The sequence below is a fragment of the Babylonia areolata genome, chromosome 12 (genome assembly GCF_041734735.1).
Source record: "Babylonia areolata isolate BAREFJ2019XMU chromosome 12, ASM4173473v1, whole genome shotgun sequence".
In the NCBI taxonomy this organism is placed as follows: Eukaryota; Metazoa; Mollusca; class Gastropoda; order Neogastropoda; family Buccinidae; genus Babylonia; species Babylonia areolata.
This window is the reverse complement of record NC_134887.1, coordinates 34120023-34146604: the sequence shown is the minus strand read 5'-3', so window position 1 is coordinate 34146604 and position 26582 is coordinate 34120023. Positions and strand designations below refer to the sequence as shown.

General features: G+C 47.2%; 1 protein-coding gene across 1 annotated transcript in view; it reads right to left on the bottom strand.

Moving 5' to 3' along the window:
* The window catches only part of LOC143287907 (uncharacterized), a 43414-nt gene that overhangs the window by 12182 nt on the left and 4650 nt on the right, over positions 1 to 26582 (bottom strand). The window contains exons 2-13 of the mRNA XM_076596149.1: positions 22288 to 22418; positions 21134 to 21374; positions 17529 to 17657; positions 16093 to 16247; positions 15432 to 15647; positions 11211 to 11286; positions 10581 to 10724; positions 7517 to 7719; positions 4294 to 4494; positions 2714 to 3130; positions 1842 to 2192; positions 792 to 999 (exon numbers count right to left, since the gene is read on the bottom strand). Coding sequence (XP_076452264.1) covers positions 792 to 999; positions 1842 to 2192; positions 2714 to 3130; positions 4294 to 4494; positions 7517 to 7719; positions 10581 to 10724; positions 11211 to 11286; positions 15432 to 15647; positions 16093 to 16247; positions 17529 to 17657; positions 21134 to 21374; positions 22288 to 22418 — 2472 coding nt within the window. The remainder of the gene's footprint in view (positions 1 to 791; positions 1000 to 1841; positions 2193 to 2713; positions 3131 to 4293; positions 4495 to 7516; positions 7720 to 10580; positions 10725 to 11210; positions 11287 to 15431; positions 15648 to 16092; positions 16248 to 17528; positions 17658 to 21133; positions 21375 to 22287; positions 22419 to 26582) is intronic.

Genomic DNA, 26582 nt, shown 5'->3' with positions numbered 1-26582 from the left:
AAACAAATTCTGAAGCCAGGGCATTGCTGGGGCACAGAGCTGAACGAGTGAAAGAGTCCTGAGCCTTGAACCTGAGTGGGGAAGTGGGGGTGGGGGTGGAGGTTGGGTGCTGTTTGTCAATGTGTAAGAGCGAACCGGGCAAGACGGGGTCGTCTTTTCACCGTTAGCCGTGCGAAATTTGGCCAAGCAGAGCGAACCGATAGGCCTAGTTTGCATCAGTTTGACATGGTACACAGTATATGACACCAAACAATGTGTTTCCTGTCTGTTTTTTTTTTTTTTTAAACATATATTCAAAACATAACATACTTTTCAGGTGAGTTTCTTTCGTGTCGCTACTATATGGTAAGGATCTGAGAGACAGAGACAGAGAGAGAGAGAGAGAGAGAGAGAGAGAGGGGCAGAGAGAAAAAGAGTGTGTGTGTGCTTGTGTGAAAGGGAAAAAGTTTGAGAGTGTGTGCGTGTGTATGTGTGTGTGTGTATGTTCGTCTTCGTAACTTTTTCCCTTTCACACAAGCATGCATGTGTGTATGTGTATGTGTGAACATGTATGTGTGTGTGTGTGTCTGTTTGCAAGCATTAGTGTTTGAATATCTGTGCCAGAGCACCCCAACCACCATTTTACATACATAAAAACGAAATTGTCAACAACAACAAAAAAAAAAAAAAAAAAAAAAAAAGAAGCAAGAGAATAATAAAAATCCTGCGCATGCGTGCAACACTGTAAATGAACTACCACCACCACCAACTCCAAAAGACAACACGGTTTTTGCAAACAGCAAAAAAGTCACCTGGATTTTTGGAGGCGTTCCCACCAGAGCTGGGTCTGTTGGCATCAAAGCCCCCTCCTCCTCCTCCTCCTGCTCCTGTTGGCCCCACAGCCACGTTGATCTGTGTGCGGGTGCTGACCTGGTCCGAGCTCTGCGAGGACGGCTGTGGGCTGACGGCTTGCTCCCCGTGGCCCCCGATCTCTGCGCCATTCGGGCTGGGCGCCTGCTGCTGTTAAGATCACATCAGTTCAAATCAAATCCTCTTTGTGACGGGCGCAACAGCCGAGTGGTTAAAGAAAGCATTGGACTTTCAATCTGAGGGTCCCGGGTTTGAATCTCTGTTAACGGCGCCTGGTGGGTAAAGGGTGGAGATTCCCCCCCCGAGCTCCCAGGTCAACATGAACCCCCTTTTGTGTGTATACACAAGCAGAAAATCAAATACACAAGTTAAAGATCCTGTAATCCATGTCAGCTTCTGTGGGTTAGGGAAACAAGAACATACCCAGCATGCACACCCTCCAAAATGGAGTATGGCTGCCTACATGGCGGGGTAAATAAGAAATACACTCATATACATAAAATGTTAATGTCTGTCTGAGTGTGCATGTGTGCGTGCCTGAAATCTGACTGAATGACAAAGGAAACAAATGATGAGCGCCCAGTGCCAGCCATCAGTCGGCTCTACCCAGGTAGGCAGCCTGTTGTGCAAACAACCCTGGGTTTGTAAAGCGCTTTGAGCTTGGTCTCCGATTCAGGATAGGCGCTACATAAGTATCCATATTAATCAATCAATCAATAATGATTAAAAGGGTTATTAAAACAAAAACAACAACCACTCCCCCACCCCCAAAAAAACCCCACTGGTCACTGACATGGTGAGTCAAAAGTCACTCTCACTACAATCCCAGGCATTGCACAGACACAAGTGTCGCACACATCCAAACATACACCAACACACATACAGAGAAAACACTCACACATCCCCCCCCCACCACCCCACACACCCTTGCACCTCCTCTCACACACACACACACACAACACCCACACATAACCTCCCACCCTGTCCCTTACAGCGGGTGGGTCCCTGTAGGCAGGCTGGGGAGGCAGCGGCGCCTGGTGCCGAATCATGTGGGGCTTCTGGGGATCCATGTTGGGGGGCGAGGGGACGGGGACGGGGCCCCGGCCTGGAGACAGCCGCAGCTGCTGGTGGGAGGAGCGCAGGGCGGGGCGGGGAGGGGGGGCCTGGGGGGCGTACGATGACAGTGACGACGATGATGACTGCGGTGACGGCTTGCTGGTGGTGGTGGTGGTGGTGGTGAGGGGCTGATGGGCGAAGGGCTGTTGTGCCAGGGGGGCGCTGGGAGGGTTGGGGGGGGATCCTGAGATGACCGCCCCCTCCTTGTCCTGGCTGCCTGAGGGGTCCTGTGACACGACAATCACTTGACAATGCTGACTATCATCATCCTCGCAGTCCAACGCATTAAACATAAAACTGTCACATATATAAAAAAACAACAACAACAACAACAACAAAAACCAACAAAAAAACCAACACATTTGTGATATATTATCTTAAATCAGTCCTTACACTTAATTATCATCTGCAGATTACAAAGAAATGGTAAAAATTATTTTAAAAAAAAGAAAGAAAAGAAAGTGAAACATTTGCTACAGATAACTAATTTTTTATGGCGACAGAATGTCTCTACCACAAAAATTTACCCCACAACAATACTTTCTCTTTTTTTTTTTTTGTTTCTTGGTGCCCCAGAGTGCAGAGTATTTTCTTTTCTAAATTTAAATGATTATGATGGGGTGAAAATGATGGTGCTAAGTGTATGTCCTCCCAGTCGACAGTCCATGACACTTAACCACTTTGCCACACACAACCAAACCTTCCCAAATCAACACCGCTGAGAAATTTCCACAACCACTCCACTCACCAGCGGGCGTGTGTAGGACGGTGCCGAGGGGGGAGGGTGAGGAGGGGGCACAGACCGAAATCCCGCCCCACCGGGTGGCCGGGGCTGTCGCCGTGGCAACTGCTGGGGTCGGGACAGCGCCGGTCTGTGCGCGGGCTGGGGCCGGGCTCTCCCTGTCTCTTCCCCCCTCTGGGGGCCGTGGTCGTTGCTGGCGTGGCCGTTATGCTGCTGCTCTGTGTCCTCGATGTCGGAGACGTCCATGCCCCCCACGCTGACATTGTCGATGTCCTCCTCCTCCTCCTCCTCCTCCTCTTCTTCGGCGTTGATCTCCACGTCGTTCATCACGTTCATCATGTCCTCGTCCGTCACCGTGGAGTCCTGACGGCTGGCCGGCATGAAGGCCTTGTTGTTGGTGGCCAGGCGAGTGTTGACCGTCACCTTGACAACCACACAGTCCTTCGTTTGTCTTTTCTTTTCCAGATATATGGCTTACTGCTGCGCATTTTTACATATACCTTTACAATTATATTGTGGGTTTGTTTTTCATGTCATGCATAAAGAGTCATTACGCTTAGCTTATACCACAGGTTGACATAAGCTTACAGCTGGGCTTACAGCAAATCTCCATTGCAGTAGGAAGTTATTTACAGCTTAGTCTTTTGTGAAGGACTATGGCTCTCAAACAAGGAGGCAAGACTGCACTGGCCCTTAGTGCTGCAGCCTTGGGGGCTAGTTGGCCTTTGGGAACCATCCCAACGCCGACTGTCCTAAAACCTGCATGGCCTAGAGAGTGGGGATGTAACTTGGGCAAGACACTCTCCACTATAATCTAATTCTGACCCAGATAGTCAGGGCAGCAGCTGACTCCTCTGCTGTTCTGATGGCCATAGTTGAGACACAAATGACTATCATAAAAATACAAATATACCATGTTGTTTTTTGTTGTTTTTCTTGTTATACATTTTACTAACATGCATGTTTATCAATACATAAATGATATTGTTGGTGTGTTTTTCATGTCATATACACAAACTAGTTGCCACCAGAACAGACTGGTGCTGTTGCAGTTTGCTGCTGTGCATGTTTATCTACACATTTACAATCATACTGTACGTCATGTGTACAAACTAGTTATCATGAGAATAGATCAGTGCTGCTGTCTGCTGCCATGTGAATGCTGTCACCTTGGCCAAGATCCAACCGTTGGTTGGATGTTACGCAAACTGGAGGTAATGGCCTCGTAGGCACAGTACCTAACCTTCACTATGAAGCAAAGGCCCCAATTTCAAGACAAAATCAGGAATTTTCTTCCCCATCACTAGACATTGGATGGTCTGATTGCCAGTCTTTTGGATAATAAACCAAAAAAAATACCAACAAAAACACCCCAAAACAAACAACAGGTATTATGCATTACTTTTGGCAATACCTTCTTCTGAGAGAACCAGCACTCTGAATTCAATCTGCCGTGATCAACAAGACATTAAATATCAAAAAGGTTATACGATACACAAGTTTCCCGTACCAAGAGATAGAGACACACACACACACATACACGACTGACAAACACGGAAGCGACCCGACGCCCTTTAACCCCTCACCTCTATCCTTTCCTTCTTCCTGTCGGGGCCGGCACTGCTGGTGAGGCGGGCCGGGGCAGTTACCTGCTCCTGCATCTCTTGGTCCCTGTCCGGGGTGGTCAGGCTGTTGGCTCGCCGCTGAAGCATGCGGCTGGTGCGCGGCCGTTTGGGGGGGTGGGGGGGCGTGATGGGGGTGGAGTGGTCTGACCTGGTTCGAACACTCTGGAAGACAAGTTTGCCATCAATGGTACAAAAGTATAATTATGTCTTATGCACAATAAAAAAAAAAGGTTCTTAACTCAGGAATGGTGGCCACTGTGACCTTGTTCAAACACTCTGGAAGACAAGTTTGCCATCAATGGTACAAAAGTATGATTATGTCTTATGCACAATAAAAAAAATTGGTTCTTAACTCAGGAATTGTGGCCACTGCGACCTTGTTCAAACACTCTGGAAGACAAGTTTGCCATCAATAGTACAAAAGTATAATTATGTCTTATGCACAATAAAAAAAAAAAGGTTCTTAACTCAGGAGTTGTGGCCATTGTGACTTTGTTCGAACGCTCTGGGAGACAAGTTTGCCATGAACAGTACTAAAGTATATGTCTTATGCAAAAATTAAAAAAAACTGGTACTTATCTCAGGAAAGGTGGCCACTGTAACCAGTGATTTAGCTCAAGCCAGAAATGGCATTTGATAGCCTAGCAGACAGCAGACAAACAGCAAGACGTCTTATCACCGAGTTGCCGCGAGTTTTGGCCAAAGCAAACCAATACACCTAGTTTGACATGGTCTAGTATATGACACCAAAATGTATTTTGGAGACTTACAGTGAATACATGATGATAAAGTGATGGTGGATGATGGAACGTTCTGAGAACATACAGTATTTCCTTTCTCTCTTGCTTCTCAACAGTCCCTTGCTGTCCACCACTACTGCTGCTCCTTGAAACTAACAAGTCAAGCCAAGTCATCATTTTTCTTGAACAAGACATGTACGGTATTTACTAGCTGAGAAAATGCATGCTTGATAGCCTGATAAAATATAGGAGTTTCCACTTGAAAGTATCAGAGAAAAAAAAACTATAAAAATTTGTACTGAACTGAACAAGAAGTAGACAAATTAAGAATAATCTGACAAAAAAAAACCCAAAAAAACAACAACAAAAAACACATAAAACAACCAACACCAACAACAAAAACCAGGACACACAAACACACACACAGTGTTTGTATTCAGAACTGAAACCAGTGACAGAAGTCATTTTTATAAAGTCAATGGGAATGTAACCGGGGCGGGACACCCTCCCCCCCCTAATCAAAACCCTAACCCAGACAGCTGGAACAGCAGCTGTCTCTACCAGCTGTCCTAACGGTGACAGCTGGACAGGACCGAGCATTGCACGTACCATGCTGCTGAAGCTGTCAAAACTAACCCAGACAGACAGAACAGCAGCTGTCTCTACCAGCTGTCCTAACAGTCACGGTCGGACACGACTATCACATCTACCACCTGAAGTTGTCGAAACTAACCCAGACAGACAGAACAGCAGCTGTCTCAACCAGCTGTCCTAACGGTCACAGTCGGACACGAATGACTATCACACCTACCACCTGAAGTTGAAACTCTAACCCAGACAGACAGAACAGCAGCTGTCTCAACCAGCTGTCCTAACGGTCACGGTCGGACACAAATGACTATCACACCTACCACCTGAAGTTGTCGAAACTCTAATAACCCAGACAGATGGAACAGCAGCTGTCTCTACCAGCTGTCCTAATGGTCACGGTCGGACACGAATGACTATCACACCTACCACCTGAAGTTGTCGAAACTAACCCAGACAGACGGAACAGCAGCTGTCTCAACCAGCTGTCCTAACGGTCACGGTCGGACACGAATGACTATCACACCTACCACCTGAAGTTGTTGAAACTCTAACCCAGACAGACAGAACAGCAGCTGTCTCAACCAGCTGTCCTAACGGTCACGGTCGGACACAAATGACTATCACACCTACCACCTGAAGTTGTCGAAATTCTAATAACCCAGACAGACGGAACAGCAGCTGTCTCAACCAGCTGTCCTAACGGTCACGGTCAGACACGAATGACTATCACACCTACCACCTGAAGCTGTCAAAACTCTAACCCAGACAGACGGAACAGCAGCTGTCTCAAACAGCTGTCCTAACGGTCACGTTCGGACACGACTATCACACCTACCACCTCAAGTTGTTGAAACTCTAACCCAGACAGACGGAACAGCAGCTGTCTCAAACAGCTGTCCTAACGGTCACGGTCGGACACAACTGACTATCATACCTCCCACCTGAAGCTGTCAAAACTCTAACCCAGACAGACGGAACAGCAGCTGTCTCAACCAGCTGTCCTAACGGTCACGGTCGGACACGAATGACTATCACACCTACCACCTGAAGTTGTCAAAACTCTAACCCAGACAGACCAAACAGCAGCTGTCTCAACCAGCTGTCCTAAAGGTCACTGTCTGACACGAATGACTATCACACCTACCACCTGAAGTTGTCAAAACTCTAACCCAGACAGACAGAACAGCAGCCGTCTCAACCAGCTGTCCTAACGGTCACGGTCGGACACGACTGACTATCAGACCTACCACCTGAAGTTGTGGAAACTCTAACCCAGACAGACGGAACAGCAGCTGTCTCTACCAGCTGTCCTAACGGTCACGGACAGACACGAATGACTATCACACCTACCACCTGAAGCTGTCAAAACTCTAATAACCCAGACAGACAGAACAGCAGCTGTCTCTACCAGCTGTCCTAACGGTCACGGTCGGACACGAATGACTATCACACCTACCACCTGAAGCTGTCAAAACTCTAACCCAGACAGACAGAACAGCAGCTGTCTCAACCAGCTGTCCTAACGGTCATGGTCGGACACGAATGACTATCACACCTACCACCTGAAGCTGTCGAAACTCTAATAACCCAGACAGACGGAACAGCAGCTGTCTCAACCAGCTGTCCTAATGGTCACGGTCGGACACGAATGACTATCACACCTACTACCTGAAGCTGTCGAAACTCTAACCCAGACAGACGGAACAGCAGCTGTCTCAACCAGCTGTCCTAATGGTCACGGTCGGACACGAACGACTATCACACCTACCACCTGAAGATGTCGAAACTCTAACCCCAGACAGACGGAACAGCCGCTGTCCTAACGGTCACAGCAGGATAGGACTGAGCGTCACACCTACCATGCGGCTGAAGTTGTCAGGCATGGCAGTGTCGGAGTGCAGGAGCAGTCCCAGGCCGTTGGGCAGGGGGCTGGTCGGGTTGGACATCATGCGCTGGCGCTGGTGCGACATGATGATCAGCTGGCAGTAGTGCAGCTGCCGGCTGCGTGCGTAGTCCCAGGCTGTGGCATTGTAGCGGTCAGGCTGGTTGATGTCCGCTGTGGAGGGGTTGCGGGGGGGGGGTGGGGGTGGGGGAGAGACATCGCTAATGGTCAGTTTGTGTTTTAAACAGGTGCCAAGGTATTGTATTGTGCCGTGTTGCATGGAATTATATTGTACTGTATTATATTTTGTTTCATGTATTGCGCTGTATTGCATCATATTTATCATACTGTATTGCACTATACTGTATCACATTGTATTGTATTGTGTACTGTGATGTACTGTATTGTGTTATATTGTGTTGTACTCAACTGTAATGTACTGCACTGCGTTGTAATGTACTGTATCATACTGTACTGCATTGTGTTGTTTTGTACTGCACTGTACTGTACTGCATAGCATTTCGATGCATTGCGTAATGCTGGGTTATATTGATCTGGCAACACCGGGTGATCCACTCCAGTGCTGCCGCTTTGCAGAGGATTGGCACCACCATTCTAAAGCGCCAGCAAGACAAGGAGAAGGTACTTAACCCATCCACACCTGGACAACACCAGACATGGATGTAACATCAGAAAAAAATCTATGACTGGTAATGACAAAATACAACAAAATCAGGACAGATGGCATAACTGCACGACCAGTACATGCAAAAACCAACAAAAACCAGCCTCCTGTAAGTAAAATGGAAGAAGGACCAACTTTATGCTGCTGGGCATTTCTTATCAGAGAGCCAGTGTAGCAAAGCCAAAGCCTCAGACAGACACGGCAACATCACAAAGTTAACCCCCTGCGTGCCCCTGGGCACAACTTTCCCTTCCCTTCTAGTGCGCGAAAACATCCCCCACTAACGAAATTTCAGTCTGCATCACTGGAGGAGTTTTCCTGTCCCCAAATCACTAAATTCATGTGAAACTATCATAACTAGATAGTGTTTTCAACTTCCTCTCAGAAAAGAGTTTTGTGTGTATGTATAAATGTGTGTGTATGTGTGTGTGTGTGTGTGTGTGTGTGTATATTTTTTTTTCTTCTTCTTTTTTTTCACTTTCTTTTAGCAGTTTGCATATATATATATATATATATATTCACTTTCTTTTAGCAGTTTACATATATATATATTCACTTTCTTTTAGCAGTTTGCATGCTAGAATTTATATTACTATCCTCTCTGATGAAAACATTCCTTGGGAAATGGTTGTCCTTCACCTTCACCTATCCCATAACCCAGTGGAAGGTCATCGGGGCACCGCAGATAATTTCCTGACCAGTTCTCTCCATCGGTTCCTGTCTGCAGCCTATTGAGCATAAAACAGGCGTGGCACAGGACGGGTTAACTGAGTCCACTGTGACGGGACCCGTGGGGGGAGGAACAAGCCCAGTGAATGGGAATGAAGTCTCACGAGCAACATCCAGACAACCTCACATGCTGTGAACTCTGAAACTCTAAAAAAAAACCCAAAAAAACCCTTTGTACTTACAGGCCGATCTGTGCGCAGACTCATACGAGCGCAGACAGACTGAGGGATAGACACACACTCGAGAATATTCAACCGAAGATGTTGAGTCGGTGACCTCTTCCCAACAAACACAAACTTTTATTCCCCCCAATTACATAGACCATTTGACTGTTTATCGATAAGAATCTTCTTCCAGTTTGTCGTCAATCAGAATGACCAGTCAGGTTCAAACTTCTTCATCGCCGAGTTTTCACCAGTCACACAAGGGTTTCACATGATCACTCTGTTTGGCAAGACCACAGATATCAACCAAGACATCAGCAAGCAGAAAAGTCAAGGTCAATATGTGCAAAGCAGCAAAAAACAGGTCATTTCAACTTATCACTAAAAAAACCCCCAAAAAACCCTCACCTCACCTTTCTATTGCAAAGGCAGCACTGTATACACACATGCATGTGAGGCATTTGTTTGGTAAAGGGGGCATGTTCACTACGGCAGCATCAAAGGAATTTCAATCAATAATACACATAACACTAATCAAATTACCACAATTTCCTAAAACGAGAAAACAGACAATGCAAACGGTGATGCATTCCGATCCATCCTGCACTTTGCTTTCAGTCACAATTCACTTCCGCCCCAACCATGACCACACCGTGCAGTGTTGGCCTATCGGTACGCGTCTGTCCAGGAAGCGAGAGAATCTGAGCGCACAGGATGAAATCCCACACTCGACAGTATTTCTCTCCCCCACCATGAGACCCTGAGTGGTGTGGTCTGGATCAGATGACAAAATCGAGATTTCATGTGCAGCACGCACTTAACACACATAAAAGAATGTAAAAGAACCCACTGCAACAAAAGGGTTGTCCTTGGCATGACAGGCGCAATAGCCGAGTGGTTAAAGCGTTGGACTGTCAATCTGAGGGTCCCGGGTTCGAATCACGGTGACGTCGCCTGGTGGGTAAAGGGTGGAGATTTTTATGATCTCCCAGGTCAACATATGTGCAGACCTGCTAGTGCCTGAACCCCCTTCGAGTGTATATGCAAGCAGAAGATCAAATACGCACGTTAAAGATCCTGTAATCCATGTCAGCATTCAGTGGGTTATGGAAACAAGAATATACCCAGCATGCACACCCCCGAAAACGGAGTATGGCTGCCTACATGGCGGGGTAAAAACGGTCATACACGTAGAAGCCCACTCGTGTGCATACGAGTGAACGCAGAAGAAGAAGAAGTCCTTGGCAAAATTCTGTAGCAAAATCCACTTTTATGGGAAAACAAATACACATGCAGATAAAAGAAAAAAAAAAAAATCTGTGGCCCTGCACTGTAGCGACACAGTCTCCCTGGGGAGAGCAGCACCAATTCCACGCACAGAGAAATCTGTTGTGACAAAGTCACACAATACAGGGGACATAACCACTAACACACAGAGCCCGGTCAGGCGGACTGACCTCCCTGTTCCAGCAGGAAGTTGACGACATCGCCATGGCCACCGATGACGGCCAGGTGAAGGGCCGTCCTGGACTGGGAATCGTAGTCGTCCAGGGTGTCCGTGCCGGCTATCTCCAGGATCAGTCGTGTGGCCGGCAACGACCCTGCACACAGCAAAACACCTGTCAACTTTTCCGCAGTATACCTTCTCCCTTTACTGGTTCATTCATTGTTTTGAATCATGATTTTCTGAAACGTAATTCCAAAAACAAACTTATGGTATCTTTCAACTTTTTTTTTTCCCTCTGGAGAAAGAACCCACAGCAACAAAAGGGTTGTCCCTGGCAGAAAAATCCACTTCCATAGGAAAACAAATAAAATTGCAGGCAGAAAAAATATTTTTAAAATGGGTGGTGCTGTCAGTGTAGTGATGCCCTCTCCCTGGGAAGAGCAGCCTCAATTTCACACAGAGAAATCTGTTGTGACAAAAAAAGAGTAACACAATACAAATACAAGAAGGGGGAGAGAGAAAGAGTGGTCATAAGTGGTTCATGTAATCTGTTAACTTTTCCTTTCATGTAAAGTGCCCGAGGAGAAAAGGCACATTATAAATGTACATCATTATCATCATCTTTGTGGTTGCAACGTACCTATTTCTGCTGCCAGCATCAGCACTGTTTTGCCCTCCTCATCTTTGTACCCGGCGCTCTCCGCTGTCAGCAGTGTCTGGTTTGGTACAAAAGCAGTTTTAATTAGTACACCTGTGTATCATTTATCAACACACACACACACACACACACACATGCAAGTATTAATTAACGAATTCATCTGCCTATCAGTGATTAGTCACAAGGGCTGTTCGGCAAGTTCTGAGACGTGGCTTTCTGTTAACTCACTCAGTACGGCCAGTCCTCTCTTCTCCTCTACACAGACCCCTCGGATGTCCAGTGGGTGTCTGAATGACCCAACCTTTAGCTTCCGTCGTCAGAATTGTGGTATTCTTTGTCAACAAACACCTCTTCAGTATAAGAGCCTTCCACTTGCAATATTCTGATGGTGGTAATTGGGGTGAAACGCTGTTAACGTCGTCTCTTTCGCCGTTCGTATGGAGAGAGTTAATACCTGCCGGCAAGAAGACCAGTCCAGTGTTTAGAAGTACCCTCCCTCAGCCCTGATGCACTGGGTCGTCTTCTCAAACCACCTGTCCATGACACCCTTCCACGCTGACAGGGTTATGGCGGAGATAACACCCTCCCTCAAAGTGAGCTTGGGCATCTTCAGAGGTCTGGAACTTCTTTAACCCGTGGCTGCTTCTTCATGAAAGGGAACAGAAACCAGTCATGGGGGGGCCAGGTCTGGCCAGTAAGGCCGATGAGTGACCAGCTTCACGTTGTTTCTGGCCACAAGTCAAGAACTGCTGCAGCAGTGTGGTGCTGCGTGGTCATGGTGCAGCAGGCAGCAGGCTGTGGGTACCTGTGTGTGGGCGGTGCTGGCACCGTTCCTTGAAGACCTGGGGCAGGCAATGACTGATGTTCCAGTTGGGGGTCACAGTCTTCCTTTCCCCTCGAGAGTTAACGTGGCAACCTGGCTGGATCTGGAGAAGAAACTGGCCACCATTTGTTTGACAGCTCTCCTTGATCTCTTCGAGTCCTCACCTTGGAAGACCCACACAGCTGACTCGTGCTTGGTTTCTGGGTCATACTCAAAGACTCGTTTTTCGTCATCAGTCAGGATTTCCCATGCACAATCTGAACATCCTCCATTGAATTTCCTCAGCATGTAGGTACACCATTCCAGTCTAACACCCTTGACAGTTAATTTGTGATGGTCCCAATGGACGCAGTGTTTGCTGGCATCAAGCTGATCATGCAGAACTGTACACACACTTCCCAATGAAACACCCAGCTCCTGCTGGTTCTCCTGGTATGTCATTCTTTTGCCTTCTTCTTCTTCTGCGTTCACTCGTATGCACACGAGTGGGCTTTTACGTGTATGACCGTTTTTACCTCGCCATGTAGGCAGCCATACTCCGTTTTCGGGGGTGTGCATGCTGGGTATGTTCTTGTTTCCATAACCCACCGAACGCTGACATGGATTACAGGATCTTTAACGTGCGTATTTGATCTTCTGCTTGCATATAAACACGAAGGGGGTTCAGGCACTAGCAGGTCTGCACATGTGTTGACCTGGGAGATCGTAAAAATCTCCACCCTTTACCCACCAGGCGCCGTCACCGTGATTCGAACCCGGGACCCTCAGACTGACAGTCCAACGCTTTAATCACTCGGCTATTGCGCCCGTCAAATTCTTTTGTCAATCTGTAAAGTGCGTTGCATCTCAGAACTTATTGATAAGCCCTCGCATTCACAGACATACCCGCACAAAACAGGTAAATAACAACTGAAAAAAAAAGAAGATAAATATGATAGGTTACCACGCACAATTACACACACACACACAGAGGTGACCAACCTTGTATAGATTCAATTTGTTGAAAAAATTTTTGATTACAAAAAAGAACAACTGAGGATAGAAGTAGCACATAACGTCATGAAAATGATTTATCTCATGGGAATCAAGAAATTGGAGCTAAAATTTTGGATGGTTGGGGGAAGCGGGGGGGGGGGGGGTGGGGTTATAATACTATAATACTACTAATACTACCCCCCCGACCCCCCCCACCCCCCCCCGAGCCCCCCCCCCCCCCCCCAACCCAACCCAATCCCCTCTGAACACTTTTTCAATTTTTTTTTTTATCAACATTCACCACCAGGTCTGTTAAGCATCTGTAAATCAGCAATGACATAAATGATCACTATAGATATATGACATCAAAACAGAGACATTATCACTGAAGTGACCGGATGATATTTTTGTATTGTGCATGGTGTGTGTGATGCACCCACACTCACACTTCCACCACCACCACCTGTACCCACCTACACACTCTAGAGGTTCTGTGCGCCATACGGCCCAGTGCATCCAGGTGACAACACACAAACTCACACCTCCACCACCACCACCTGTACCCGCCTGCAGACACTCCAGAGGCTCTGTGCGCCGCACGGCCCAGTGCATCCAGGTGTGACACCCACACACCCACACTCCCCACCACCACCACCTGTACCCACCTGCAGACACTCCGGGGGTTCTGTGCGCCTCACGGCCCAGTGCATCCAGGTGACACACCCACACTCACACCTCCACCACCACCACCACCACCTGTACCCACCTACAGACACTCTAGAGGTTCTGTGCGCCATACGGACCAGTGCATCCAGGTGACAACACACACACTCACACCTCCACCACCAACTCTACCCACCTGCAGAGACTCCAGAGGCTCTGTGGACCGCACGGCCCAGTGCATCCAGGTGTGACACCCACACACCCACACTCCCCACCACCACCACCTGTACCCACCTGCAGACACTCCAGAGGTTCTGTGCGCTGCACGGCCCAGTGCATCCAGGTGTGTCACCCACACACCCCACCATCACCTGTACCCACCTGCAGACACTCCAGGGGTTCTGTGCGCCTCACAGCCCAGTGCATCCAGGTGTGACACCCACACTCACACCTCCACCACCACCACCATCACCTGTACCCACCTGCAGACACTCCAGGGGTTCTGTGTGCCTCACGGCCTAGTGCATTCAGGTGTGACACCCACACACACACCTCCACCACCACCACCATCACCTGTACCCACCTGCAGACACTCCAGGGGTTCTGTGTGCCTCACGGCCCAGTGCATCCAGTTGTGACACCCACACACCGACACTCCCCACCGACACCACCACCTGTACCCACCTGCAGACACTCCAGAGGCTCTGTACACCGCACGGCCCAGTGCATCCAGGTGACACCCACACACCGACACTCCCCACCAACACCTCCACCTATATCCACCTGCAGACACTCCAGGGGTTCTGTGCGCTGCACAGCCTAGTGCATCCAGGTGTGTCACACACACTCCCCACCAACACCTCCACCTGTACCCACCTGCAGACACTCCGGGGGATCTGTGCGCCGCACAGCCCAGTGCATCCAAGTGACACACCCACACTTCCACACTCCCCACCACCACCACCTGTACCCACCTGCAGACACTCCAGAGGCTCTGTGTGCCTCACAGCCCAGTGCATCCAGGTGACACACCCACACTCCCCACCTCCAACACCACCACCTGTACCCAACTGCAGACACTCCAGAGGCTCTGTGCGCTGCACAGCCCAGTGCATCCAGGTGACACACCCACACTAACACCTCCACCACCACCACCTGTACCCACCTGCAGACACTCCAGAGGTTCTGTGTGCCTCACAGCCCAGTGCATCCAGGTGACACACCCACACTCACACCTCCACCACCACCACCACCTGTACCCACCTGCAGACATTCAAGAGGTTCTGTGCGCTGCACAGCCCAGTGCATCCAGGTGACACACCCACACTCACACCTCCACCACCACCACCTGTACCCACCTGCAGACACTCCAGTGGTTCTGTGTGCCTCACAGCCCAGTGCATCCAGGTGACACACCCACACTCACACCTCCACCACCACCACCACCTGTACCCACCTGCAGACACTCCAGAGGCTCTGTGCGCTGCACGGCCCAGTGCATCCAGGTGACACACCCACACTCACACCTCCACCATCACCTGTACCCACCTGCAGACACTCCAGAGGCTCTGTGCGCTGCACAGCCCAGTGCATCCGGGTGACACACCCACACTCACACCTCCACCACCACTACCACCTGTACCCACCTGCAGACACTCCACAGGCTCTGTGCGCTGCACAGCCCAGTGCATCCAGGTGACACACCCACATTCCCCACCACCACCACCACCACCTGTACCCACCTGAAGACACTCCAGAGGCTCTGTGCGCCGCACGGCCCAGTGCATCCAGGTGCGACCGTTGCCGTCCCTCTCGATGGCGTCGTGCTCGGCGATGGAGTAGTTGGTGCGGGAGAGGAGGTCGAAGTGGGCGATGTGGTCCATGCGGCACGCCCACATGCACGGGGTCAGGCCGTCCTTGTCCCGCTGGGCGGGGTCCGCACCATTCTCCAGCAGCATCTGACGACACACACATACCATACATACACATGTAATGATGTACATACACCCCCCCACCCCCAACCCCCCGTAAATGTACAAAAAGGTGCATGGATAGATGCCTGATTGGATTGACATCTATTATATCCTGTTCTGTAAACTGAAGAAAAACACACACGCACACACACACAGAAGACAAGCCAGACCTCAAATCAAATCAAATTACTGTGCTTAGAGTCTCGCCGACCACTAAGGCCATCTCAAGGCTATCGCCATGTTAGCACTACTTCAAGTCAAGGGTTAAAAAAAAAAAAGGTACTATTAAAACAAGTCATCGATTCAAGCTTTCCACTCAAAGTTTAAAAACCTTCCAGAGTTTAAAACATTCAAATCTGATTTAAAATGTTCGCTTCTTTCAAGAAGTCCATCAGCGCCCATGGAGGGACATCACAAAACAAAGTGTTACCTGCAGACACTGGGTGCTGGGCGTGGTGACGGCCCAGTGGATGGGGGCTCGACCCTGGGTGTCCATCAGGCCGATGTAGGCCCCGTGACGCAGCAGCAGGTTGAGGGCCGCCGCGTTCCCTTCATGGCAGGCGTAGTGCAGGGCTGTGGCACCGTCTGTCAGCCACACACAGCACAGTCACCACAACTTCAGCCTCTCAACAACAGCACAGGTACAACAGCCGAGTGGCTGAAGCCTTGGACTTTCTCCTTATTCTTCTTCGTTCGTGGGCTGCAACTCCCACGTTCACTCGTATGTACACAAATGGGGTTTTACATGTATGACCGTTTCTACCCTGCCATCTAGGCAGCCATACTCCATTTTCTGGGGGGTGTGCATGCTGGGCATGTTCTTGTTTCCCTAATCCACCGAACTCTGAATGAATTACAGGATCTTTAATGTGTGTATTTGATCTTTTGCTTGCATATACACACGAAGACCTGCACTGCACATATGTTGACCTGGGAGATCGAAAAAATCTCTAACCTTTACCCACCTGGCGCGGTTACCAAGATTCGAACCCAGGACCCTCAGATAGAAAGACCAGCGCTTTATCAACTCAGCTATTGCGCCCATCATCCCAGGTTTGAATGCCGGTCACGGTGCCTGGTGGGTGATGGGTGGAGACTGTTCTTATCTCCCAGGTCAACAGAAGTGCAGACCTGCTAGTGCCTGAACCCCTTCACGTGTATTAGCATGCAAAGATCAAACATGCACAATAAAGATCATGTTTGGTGGGTTACTAATTCAAGAACACACCCCATCAAGTGGGTTAAAAATGGTCATACGTGTAAAATCCCACTGGTGTATATGAGTGAATATGGGAGTCATAGCCCATGAAGATCAAGATCTCAACAAGAGAACCTGAGTGAGAAGTCTCTAATAGTAATACATGCACATTACCAGCACAACAGTAAAATTTGGCATAAAACATACAGACCTACCAAAAATGCACACAACTGTCATAGCAAACTGCACCCAATGAAACATCACCTTTCAATTATCTAACACACACACACACACGCACCGGTCATATGCAGGCATCCCCACACACACTTGGCATAAAACATATCACTTGTGCAACGTACACAAATATGATGAGGATTTCAATACAAAATTACCAAACAGAAGTGTTCATGAATGTTCAGGAACACACTATCATCTGACAAATATGATGATCATACTGACAGATGAGGCAATAGTAATCACAAGATAAATATATCATACACTAAAATGACGCTTTTTTTTCTAAAGAAGTGCACACACACAAAAACTCATCTACAGGAAAATGTATACTCACATATTTTATTGAATATTTTACACATACATACACACACACAAAGCTTGCACACACGCATAAGCACACACACACACACACACACACACACAGAGTTTACCATGAGCAGCAACATTAACATCAGCCTGACTCTCCAGCAGAAAGTTGAGAGCGTGGTACTCTGTGTGATGAACGGCATACATCAGCCCTGTCCGGCCAATCCCATCTGCGTCATCCACAATAGCTGAATCTGCACGCATAATGCAAACTCTGCGTCATCCTCAGCAGCTGACCGACACCAGTGGACCACTCCAGGTGATGCGGTGGGCATCCGCAGTTGAGCACCACATGTGTAGGGCAAGGGGTGCTGGGCTGAATCTGTGGAGGATAGGACCTGGAGTCATCCCTGGCCCTCCCGGCAGCCTGTACGGGTAGAATGGGGGGATCTACCCGTGAGTGCCAACCATCCTGTGAGCCCATCCCCAGGGCTCACTTATACACGGACTTTTAGGAAGAGAAAAAAATTAAGAAAAAACTTGTCCAAGCCGGCGGGAAGTCCAGTGACCTGTACCAACCGGGGTGTCCCGGGACCGCCTGAAATGTGTGTGCCTCCCCCAGCAGGGGAAACCGGCTGGATAGCAGGACCGTCTGACACATGCTTGTCTACCCCAGCAGGGGAAACTGGCCGGATAGCAGGACAGTCTGACACGTGCGTGCCTACCCCAGCAGGGGAAACTGGCCGGATAGCAGGACAGTCTGACACGTGCGTGTCTACCCCAGCAGGGGAAACTGGCCGGATAGCAGGACAGTCTGACACGTGCGTGCCTACCCCAGCAGGGGAGACCCGACGGACAGCGGCTTCAACTGACAAGCAGGTGGGCGCCACGCGCCCCGCGTCCCCTCCCGTAGAGATACTGGGGTGACTTGACCTGGGGAGAGCACAAGAGAGTGGCCCTCCCGAAGGCCATAGGTGTCCATCCCCACTGAGGGAGGTGGGGGAGGGGACTCGGCATGGGAGGGATGGAGAGAGAGAGAGAGAGAGCAGTGCCACCACTGAGAGCCTGTCCATGAGCAGAGAATAGTGGGCTAAATCATGCCCCATTGTGACATCATGTCTGACCTATAACTTGAGTATAAGATTGGCTGTGAGAGAGAGAGAAATATATATATATGTATGAATATATATCTGTATACATATATATGTATAATTTTTTAAAATTTTTTTTAAAGGCCATCTCCACATGACCACAGGCACAGTAGGGGCACATCCCACAACAAAACCATCCTCCACTTGGGATAACTTGGGGTCCGGCCCGAACTCCAATCCCCCACAGTCCCCTTCCTGACTGTGATAGGAGTTCGAGCTGTTCCACCTCAATGTGTCAACAAAGACGCATTGGCCTGATCATGAACAGAACCCGTGGGTCCCAGGACCAGAGATAGTCTCCTGTGAAAGCACTATCCCAACCTCATGGGTTTGGCAATTGCCGGAATGGTTAGTGATGCTCCGCGATGGGGGACAAGTTATTCCCAAGTAATGCGGCAAGTGCGTAAGCAGAAGAAAGTCAGGAACGGTCTGCAACGACCAAAGGAGAGCAGAGAGCGAGACGAAGTTCACAAAACAATACATCAAATAAAACGTTACAAACAGATGCAAACGATGTAAGATACATGAATCCCGAGATGAAAACGTCCTGGAAATCAGCAACAAACAACAAACATGCATGAAAAAGGAAATATTCTATCTAAAATTACGTTTAAATAACATACTTACCGTGACCCAACTAGTGCAGACTCCGGCAGGGGTCTGACATTCTTGTCCTGTGCAAACTACTATCCGCCTATGCGGAGAAAACGAAAGCAACTACAGCCAATAACCTCCCGGCCTTTGAGAATGATAGTTTACCTACTGCCAGAAACTACATTTCACTGGCTAGCAGACGGCGGTCTAATGGCGAGATGTCGTATCACTGAGTTGTCGCGATAAATTTTGGCCGAGAAGAGCAAACTGATAGGCCTGGTTTGCATCAGTTTGACAGGGTACAGTGTATGACACCAAACCAAAGTTCCACTAAAACCAAGGTCACACATCACACTGCAGAGAAGAAAAATCGTTAGAAATACAACTGATTTCTTTCTTCTCAGACTTTTCATATGCAGTGTAAGGAAAACGCAAATAGAAATTCTCATAAAATATGAAACCAAGAGATTAAAACCAAAACAACTAAGGACTTTTCTCTCTTGATTTTCATGTCAAGGCTTTTTAAGTTTATCAGTAACTACAAGGTAATCTTCCTGTTTTCACAAGTTCAAATATGAATGATCATGCATGTCCACAATCTCTTATACAGAGACATAGACACACATGCCATTCTCAGACAATGCATTTCTTTCAGAAAACGTAAGGAACAATCTCTTGATATAAATCATGGATACTGTTTTCAAGTAAAACGGGAAGATATTCTTAAATCAACCAACCAATACTATGGTTTGGGCCCAACTCACCTGAAAGTTGAAGGGGCTAATCTTTACTCAGTAATCTTTCCTGTGTCTTTTCCTTTTCCATAAACTGTTCTTAACAATCAAGAACAGATACTAGCCTTCACAGGAAGCCAATGAAGTGTTCTGAACAGTGTTGTTGCACTCTCATGCCTGAGCCTGAATTATTTGTCTGATTCAAGTTTAAGGGACACAATTTTTAGCCAAAGCCGCTGGAGTGATGGCCTAGAGGTAACGCGTCCGCCTAGGAAGTGAGAGAATCTTAGCGTGCTGGTTTGAATCACGGCTCAGCCGCCAATATTTTCAACCCATCCACTAGACCTTGAGTGGTGGTCTGGACACTTGTCATTTGGATGAGACAATAAAATGAGGTCCCGTGTGCAGCACACATAAAAGAACCCACGGCAACAAAAGGGTTGTTCCTGGCAAAATTCTGTAGAAAAATCCACTTCGACAGGAAAAACAAATAAAACTGCATGCAAAAAAAACCACAAAAAAATGGGTGGCGCTGTAGTATAGCGACTCACTCTCCCTGGGGAGAGCAGCCCGAATTTCACACAGAGAAATCTGTTGTGATAAGAAGAAATACAAATATAAATACAATTCCGTTTGCACATTCACAGGTATTGGAAGGTACATTACACCTACAAACAAAGAAACCAAAAAAACCCAAACTTTCTTTACTGATTTCTCTGCACTTTCTGTTTACATGTGTCTTAGCTGACTGAAAGCGCTGTGTAGCTTTGGTCTGAAATTGTGCAGTGGAGCAAAAACCTTACTGCTGTTTGTTTGTTGTCTTTGAAAACAACTGAACACTCTTGGTCTAACCAGATTCTATAATTGTTCCACAGAAAAATAAAACATTATCTAGTGATAAGAACCTCATTAAAAAAAAAAAAAAAAAAAAAGTAACCGTGGAAGACAAAATAAGATTGAACAGACAAAGCAAAAAACAACAAACAAACCAACCAACCATCCTGCTGCCTTAGCAACTGGCTCAAAACCAGGTCTTTAATAATAACCTTGCAGACAAATACATGGGTCGTGGACTACTGTCAGAGAAACACTGGACCTTCAGACTGAACACTGATGGAACATCAAAGTCCACTCTCCCTACAAACACAGACCATTTCAGACAGAAAATCTGACCAAGAGAATAATATAAACCAACATACGGTAAAAAACTCTACTCAATCATCACTGCAGCTCTGCACATTTCAGCCTTACCCTGCTGTGCCAGCTCCTGCATGATTCTAATATTGCCGGCTTTGACAGCTTGAATCATAGGAGGCAGTGTTGTCAGGTTGATGCTTTCCGTGACGGACATGTTGGAGGGAAGACGGGCATTGTCCAGATTGATCCAACGCCAACGAAATTTGTCTGGTGCGTCCACAAAGGGGGTCATAGGGCTGAGGCCCCGGGCCGAGAGAGTGAGTGTGTTATGGGCATTCTTCTCCTGGCTCTTTGACTGCAGACAACAGAGAAATTCACATTTCTGGTTGAGTAATATGCACTACATATAGAAAGAAAGAAAAAAGATGGAATACATGTATATCTTTAATAAATATATTATCAAGTACACATAATTGGGCTCCAAAGTCATACACTAAAGACAACCCACAGTGTACATATGTAAAATTAAGTGGAATTCAATATATATATATATATATATATATAAAGAGTAATACATGCATGCATGTGTGGTGTGTGTGTGTGTGTGTGTGTGTGTGTGTGTGTGTGCGTGTGTGTGTGCTTGCTTGCTTGCTTGTAATGCTGTCTATTATAATTTACAAGCACACTGATACTTAGACCTGCAAGTCCTTGGCCAGACTTGAAAGTAGCATGTTCATTATTAGGGGATAAAAAAACAACAACAACAAAACTGTACAAGCAAGAAAAATATGTGTAAATGTTAACGCCTGTTGGCTCTGAGACTGGCCAGAGCTACTGCATGGACCTGGAAAGAGGTATGCAATGAAGACTCGGGTTGACATTTCAACAGAAAAATGGGGCTGCAAAGAAGGCTGAGAAAATGACCAGATCATGCATAGAAACAACAACTCTTATTTCATCAATTAACTATTCCTACCTGAAAATGTCACAGATGTTAAAAAAGAAAAGAGAGTGTTTCTATCTATCAATTCTTACCTGAAATTGAAACAGATGTTCACACACACACACACACACACACACACACACACAAAAAGACTGATTCTGTTCATTATCTGAAATAGTTCATAGTATTTCTGAATGTGCAGCAAGGCCAATTTCAAAGTATCTCTATATATTCTTACCTGAAAATGTCAAACATGTTAAAAAAAAAAAAAAGCAAAAAAAAAAGCTTGATTCCGTTGTTTGTTGTTTGTGTTTTTTTTTTTTACCTGAAGCAGTTTATAATATTTCTGCATGTGCAACAGCGCCAAGTTCAAAGTGTCTCTCAGCTCCGCACATTCTACATCTTCACTCATCTTCAGCAGGAACTCATGGATGAAGGCCGCAGCCTTCTGGAAATCTGCACACCCAACATGCATGTAGGAATGAATGGCTCAAGATGTGAAGAGAAAGAAACATGTCAACTTCCATGTATAAAAAACTGTGTGTGCTGAAGTAGAGCACACACTTTCAGACTTGTACAGCCCTCACACTTCTACACATCTATCGTTTATCAATTTTACCAATACAAAAGTGAGCAAAAGTTAATGCACTCCTTCTACAAATTCTAGTAAAGCAACAAACCTAATAGTTTGTCACCTATTGGCAGTTTTGTTATTGAATCATGTACCACAGCAGTGGTAAAACTACTGATCTCTAACACCTGTCTTAATTTCCATCTTTGATCCTTTTGAAATTAAGATTTCATAAGCGACAGCTGTACTCTTTTTCTTTTTTTTTAATGGGTACCAGAAACATATATGCACACATGCATTTTCTCTCTTTCCATGCAGTTCTGAAAGGTTATAAATGTTGTTTCAATAGCTATTCTATGTTAAAAAGATCATCAACTGCATTAATTGATATCAATATCAATGTGGAGTGGAGTGATGGCCTAGAGGTAACGCGTCCGCCTAGGAAGCGAGAGAATCTGAGCGCGCTGGTTCGAATCACGGCTCAGCCGCCGGTATTTTCTCCCCCTCAACTAGACCTTGAGTGGTGGTCTGGACGCTAGTCATTCGGATGAGACGATAAACCGAGGTCCTGTGTGCAGCATGCACTTAGCGCACGTAAAAGAACCCACGGCAACAAAAGGGTTGTTCCTGGCAAAATTCTGTAGAAAAATCCACGTCAATAGGAAAAACAAATAAAACTGCACGCAGGAAAAATACAAAAAAATGGGTGGCGCTGTAGTATAACGACGCGCTCTCCCTGGGGAGAGCAGCCCGAATTTCACACAGAGAAATCTGTTGTGATAAAAAGAAAATACAAAATACAAATACAAAAAACATTACACACTACATGACAATCATATTGACCCATTCAGTGCTGTAAGACGTCAGCTAATGTCCTGCTCAAAGTGTTGCCATAGTGCCTGTAAGACGTCCACAAACGTCCTGCATCTATTTTTTTCGACATAGGATTAGGAGTTTGGTACAATTAACATAAATTGACTCTGAATGGTTAGTTTAATGTGTCTGAATTATAAACATACTATTTGAGTGAGCATTCGTCAGGTAGAACTGGAAGACCCCTTTTTTCTCAATAATGATTTGCTAACTGAACCACTCGGAGTAGGCATGTTAAGAGGGTTTACCTCACATGCCAAAATAGCACCTGACACTTTGTCAAGTGGAGACAGCAGTCCTCTGGATACCAGGGCTGAGCTGGCCATTTCGGCGCAATGAGAATGAGCTGCATGTGTTCCAATCTGGCTTTCTGGATCACCTTGGACAGAACTGGAAAAGGAGGAAAGACATAGGCAATCAGACTGCTCCAGTCTAGAGACAAAGCATCTACTGCCCACGCTTCTAGGTCGGCGACCAGTGAGACATAAGTGGGGAGTCTCTTGTTGAACTTTGTGGCAAAGAGGTCCACCATCGGCCGAAACCACCACTTCCACACCCCCTGAAGGGTGTCCTTGTCCAGGGTCCACTCTCTGTGGATGACACTCTTGGACCTGCTGAGTGCATCTGCCAAGATGTTGGCTTTTCCTGCTATGTGTCTTGATGAAAGAGCAATGCCCTTGCTGTGGCACCAACGGAGGAGAGCCTCAGTCCACAGGGAGAGGTCTGCCGAATGTGACCCTCCCCCTTTGTTAACATGCGACCGTCATGTTGTCTGTGAACAAGTGGACAGTCTTGCCAGTGGCCTCCCCCACGAAGTGCAGTAGAGTCCTGCGAACTGCCTCCAGTTCCAGAACACTGATGTGGCACAGGCGCTCCTCTGGGGACCAAGTCCCTGCTGCATGGAGTGAGTCCATGTGGGCTCCCCAGCCCAGGGAGGAGGCATCTGTGAAGAGTGCCACTTGTGTAGGTGGGGCTATGGGCACCCCCTGTGTCCGAAGAGGGGTGGCTAGCCACTCTGATGTCACCTTGAGGAACAACTTGCCAAGACATATCTGGGTATCCCATCGTTGGGATCTCTGGGACCACAGTAGCCTCAGTGCCCTCTGAAGAGAGCGCTTGAGAACCCTACCCAGGGGAATGAGGGGTGCCATGGACTCCATCATGCTCAGGAGAGATGAAAGAGACCATGCTGTTGCATGACAGGAACAGCGCAAGTGGCCGAGGAGGTCTGCCAGTCAGTCCCAGCGATCTGGTGTCGGACAAGTGCAGACAGACCAATACAGTTTGAGAATTTCACAGTCTTTCAAAGGAATGAAGGAAGAGGAGTAGCAATCATACTGAACAAAAACCTAAAAACAAAGTTTCCACCATAAATCTAGAGAAATGGTGTAACAACTCATGTGAACTAGTGGGTGTACGTCTTGAAAAACCTGACGGAATTCACAAAAGCATCGTGCTCATCAATGCCTAGGTTCACCCAGGAACCTGCACAACAAAAGAGGATTGGGCCTTTTCAGAGGAAATAGAGAACGAATTTGGAGACTCAGTCATTATCTGTGGAGACCTTAATGCAAGATCGAAGTTATGGGACCAGCGGAACACCAACCCACAAGGACTCGCACTTGAAGGAATGATAGGGGAAATTCTTCTTGGCCCATTAACAACCACATCCCCAACTCGCCTTGGAACAAGACAAGGGGACAGTGACAGTGTGATCGACATCGCTCTTACATCTCCAAAATTCAGAACAGAAATGAATGCTGAGACGCTTCCACACCAAGGCAGTGACCAACTCCCAGTAGTTTTCAGTCCACAGAAACTGTCAGATAAACCCTGTATGAAACTGCATGATCCATTTCAGTATGAAACCAAAGAGACAACCATCATCGAAAAATTAAGACGCAGAAGAAACAAAAGAACGGCACCGAACCGGATGCAAACTATTCAGCCCCCATGGTGGAATACCGACACAGAGAGAGCCTGGACAGAAAAACATGCGGCTGTCAAACTTTGGCAAAAAGAAACAACAAAACCTTCTCCGGACAAAGATATTGAAACAAAAATGAAAGAAAAAACTAAACAGTCTGAAGTCATTGCTCAAGAGGCCAAAAATGACAAGTGAAAACAGTTTTGCGAGGCAATCGGTTTCGACACAACATTAACAGAGTTCTGGCAATTTTATCATCATATGGAAGGGAAATCGTGCACAACAACAACCCCAAACATGTTAGATACTGATAGAACCAAGCTTAAGACAAACAAAGAAAAAGGATCTGCCCTGCTCAAACGTTTCATACAACAGAGCGATCAAAGAAACTTAGAGAAAAAGAAATATGTTGAGGAATTAAACCAAATCCTTATGCAGACTGGACCCGATGATGACTTGACAATAGATGATCTAAACGAAGCAATAGCTAAATGCAAGAAAGAATCGGCTCCTGGCCCAGACAAAATTTGCTACTCGGACATCAAGGAGCTATCGGAAGAAGACCGAAGCAAACTTTTCAATCTGTATCAAAACAGTTTCCACAATGGACATGTGCCGGAGGACTGGACACACAGCTTCTTAAAACCCATACCAAAACCAGGAAAGGACTATCGTCAGGTAAGCGGCTACCAGATCCTAACCATGCAAAACATTGCTAGAAAGCTCATGGAACGCATGATAGCCAGGAAACTTGCAAGGGATCTTGAACACAGGCACATTCTCCCTTCAAATCAAGGTGATTACAGAACAGGCAAGTCCACATGGAATAGCAGCAGCGCTTCTGGAAAGAACCGTCATCCTACACCTCGGAGATTGGTTGTCTGCACCTTCTAAACTATCCATGGGACTGCCACAAGGGTCTCTGCTCTCTCCTGTCCTCTACAATGTCTACACGAAGGGCCTTGCAGACTTAAACAACAATGGAATAGCTCGGGTGCTTACTCTTGCGGATGATGGCCTGGTCTTCAAAACTTCGAAAGATGCTCAGGAAAGAACTAAAGCCGTCCAGAAACAACTAAACAATATTGCTCAATGGTGCAAAGACACAGGATCTTCCATCAATCTAGCGAAAGCCCAAACGTTGCTGTGCACCCTCAACAACAGAACCTCGAGCAAATCACCACCACCTGTGTCATTCGACGGGATTCAGATCGAGAAAACCGAATGCCTACGCTACCTGGGGATACAC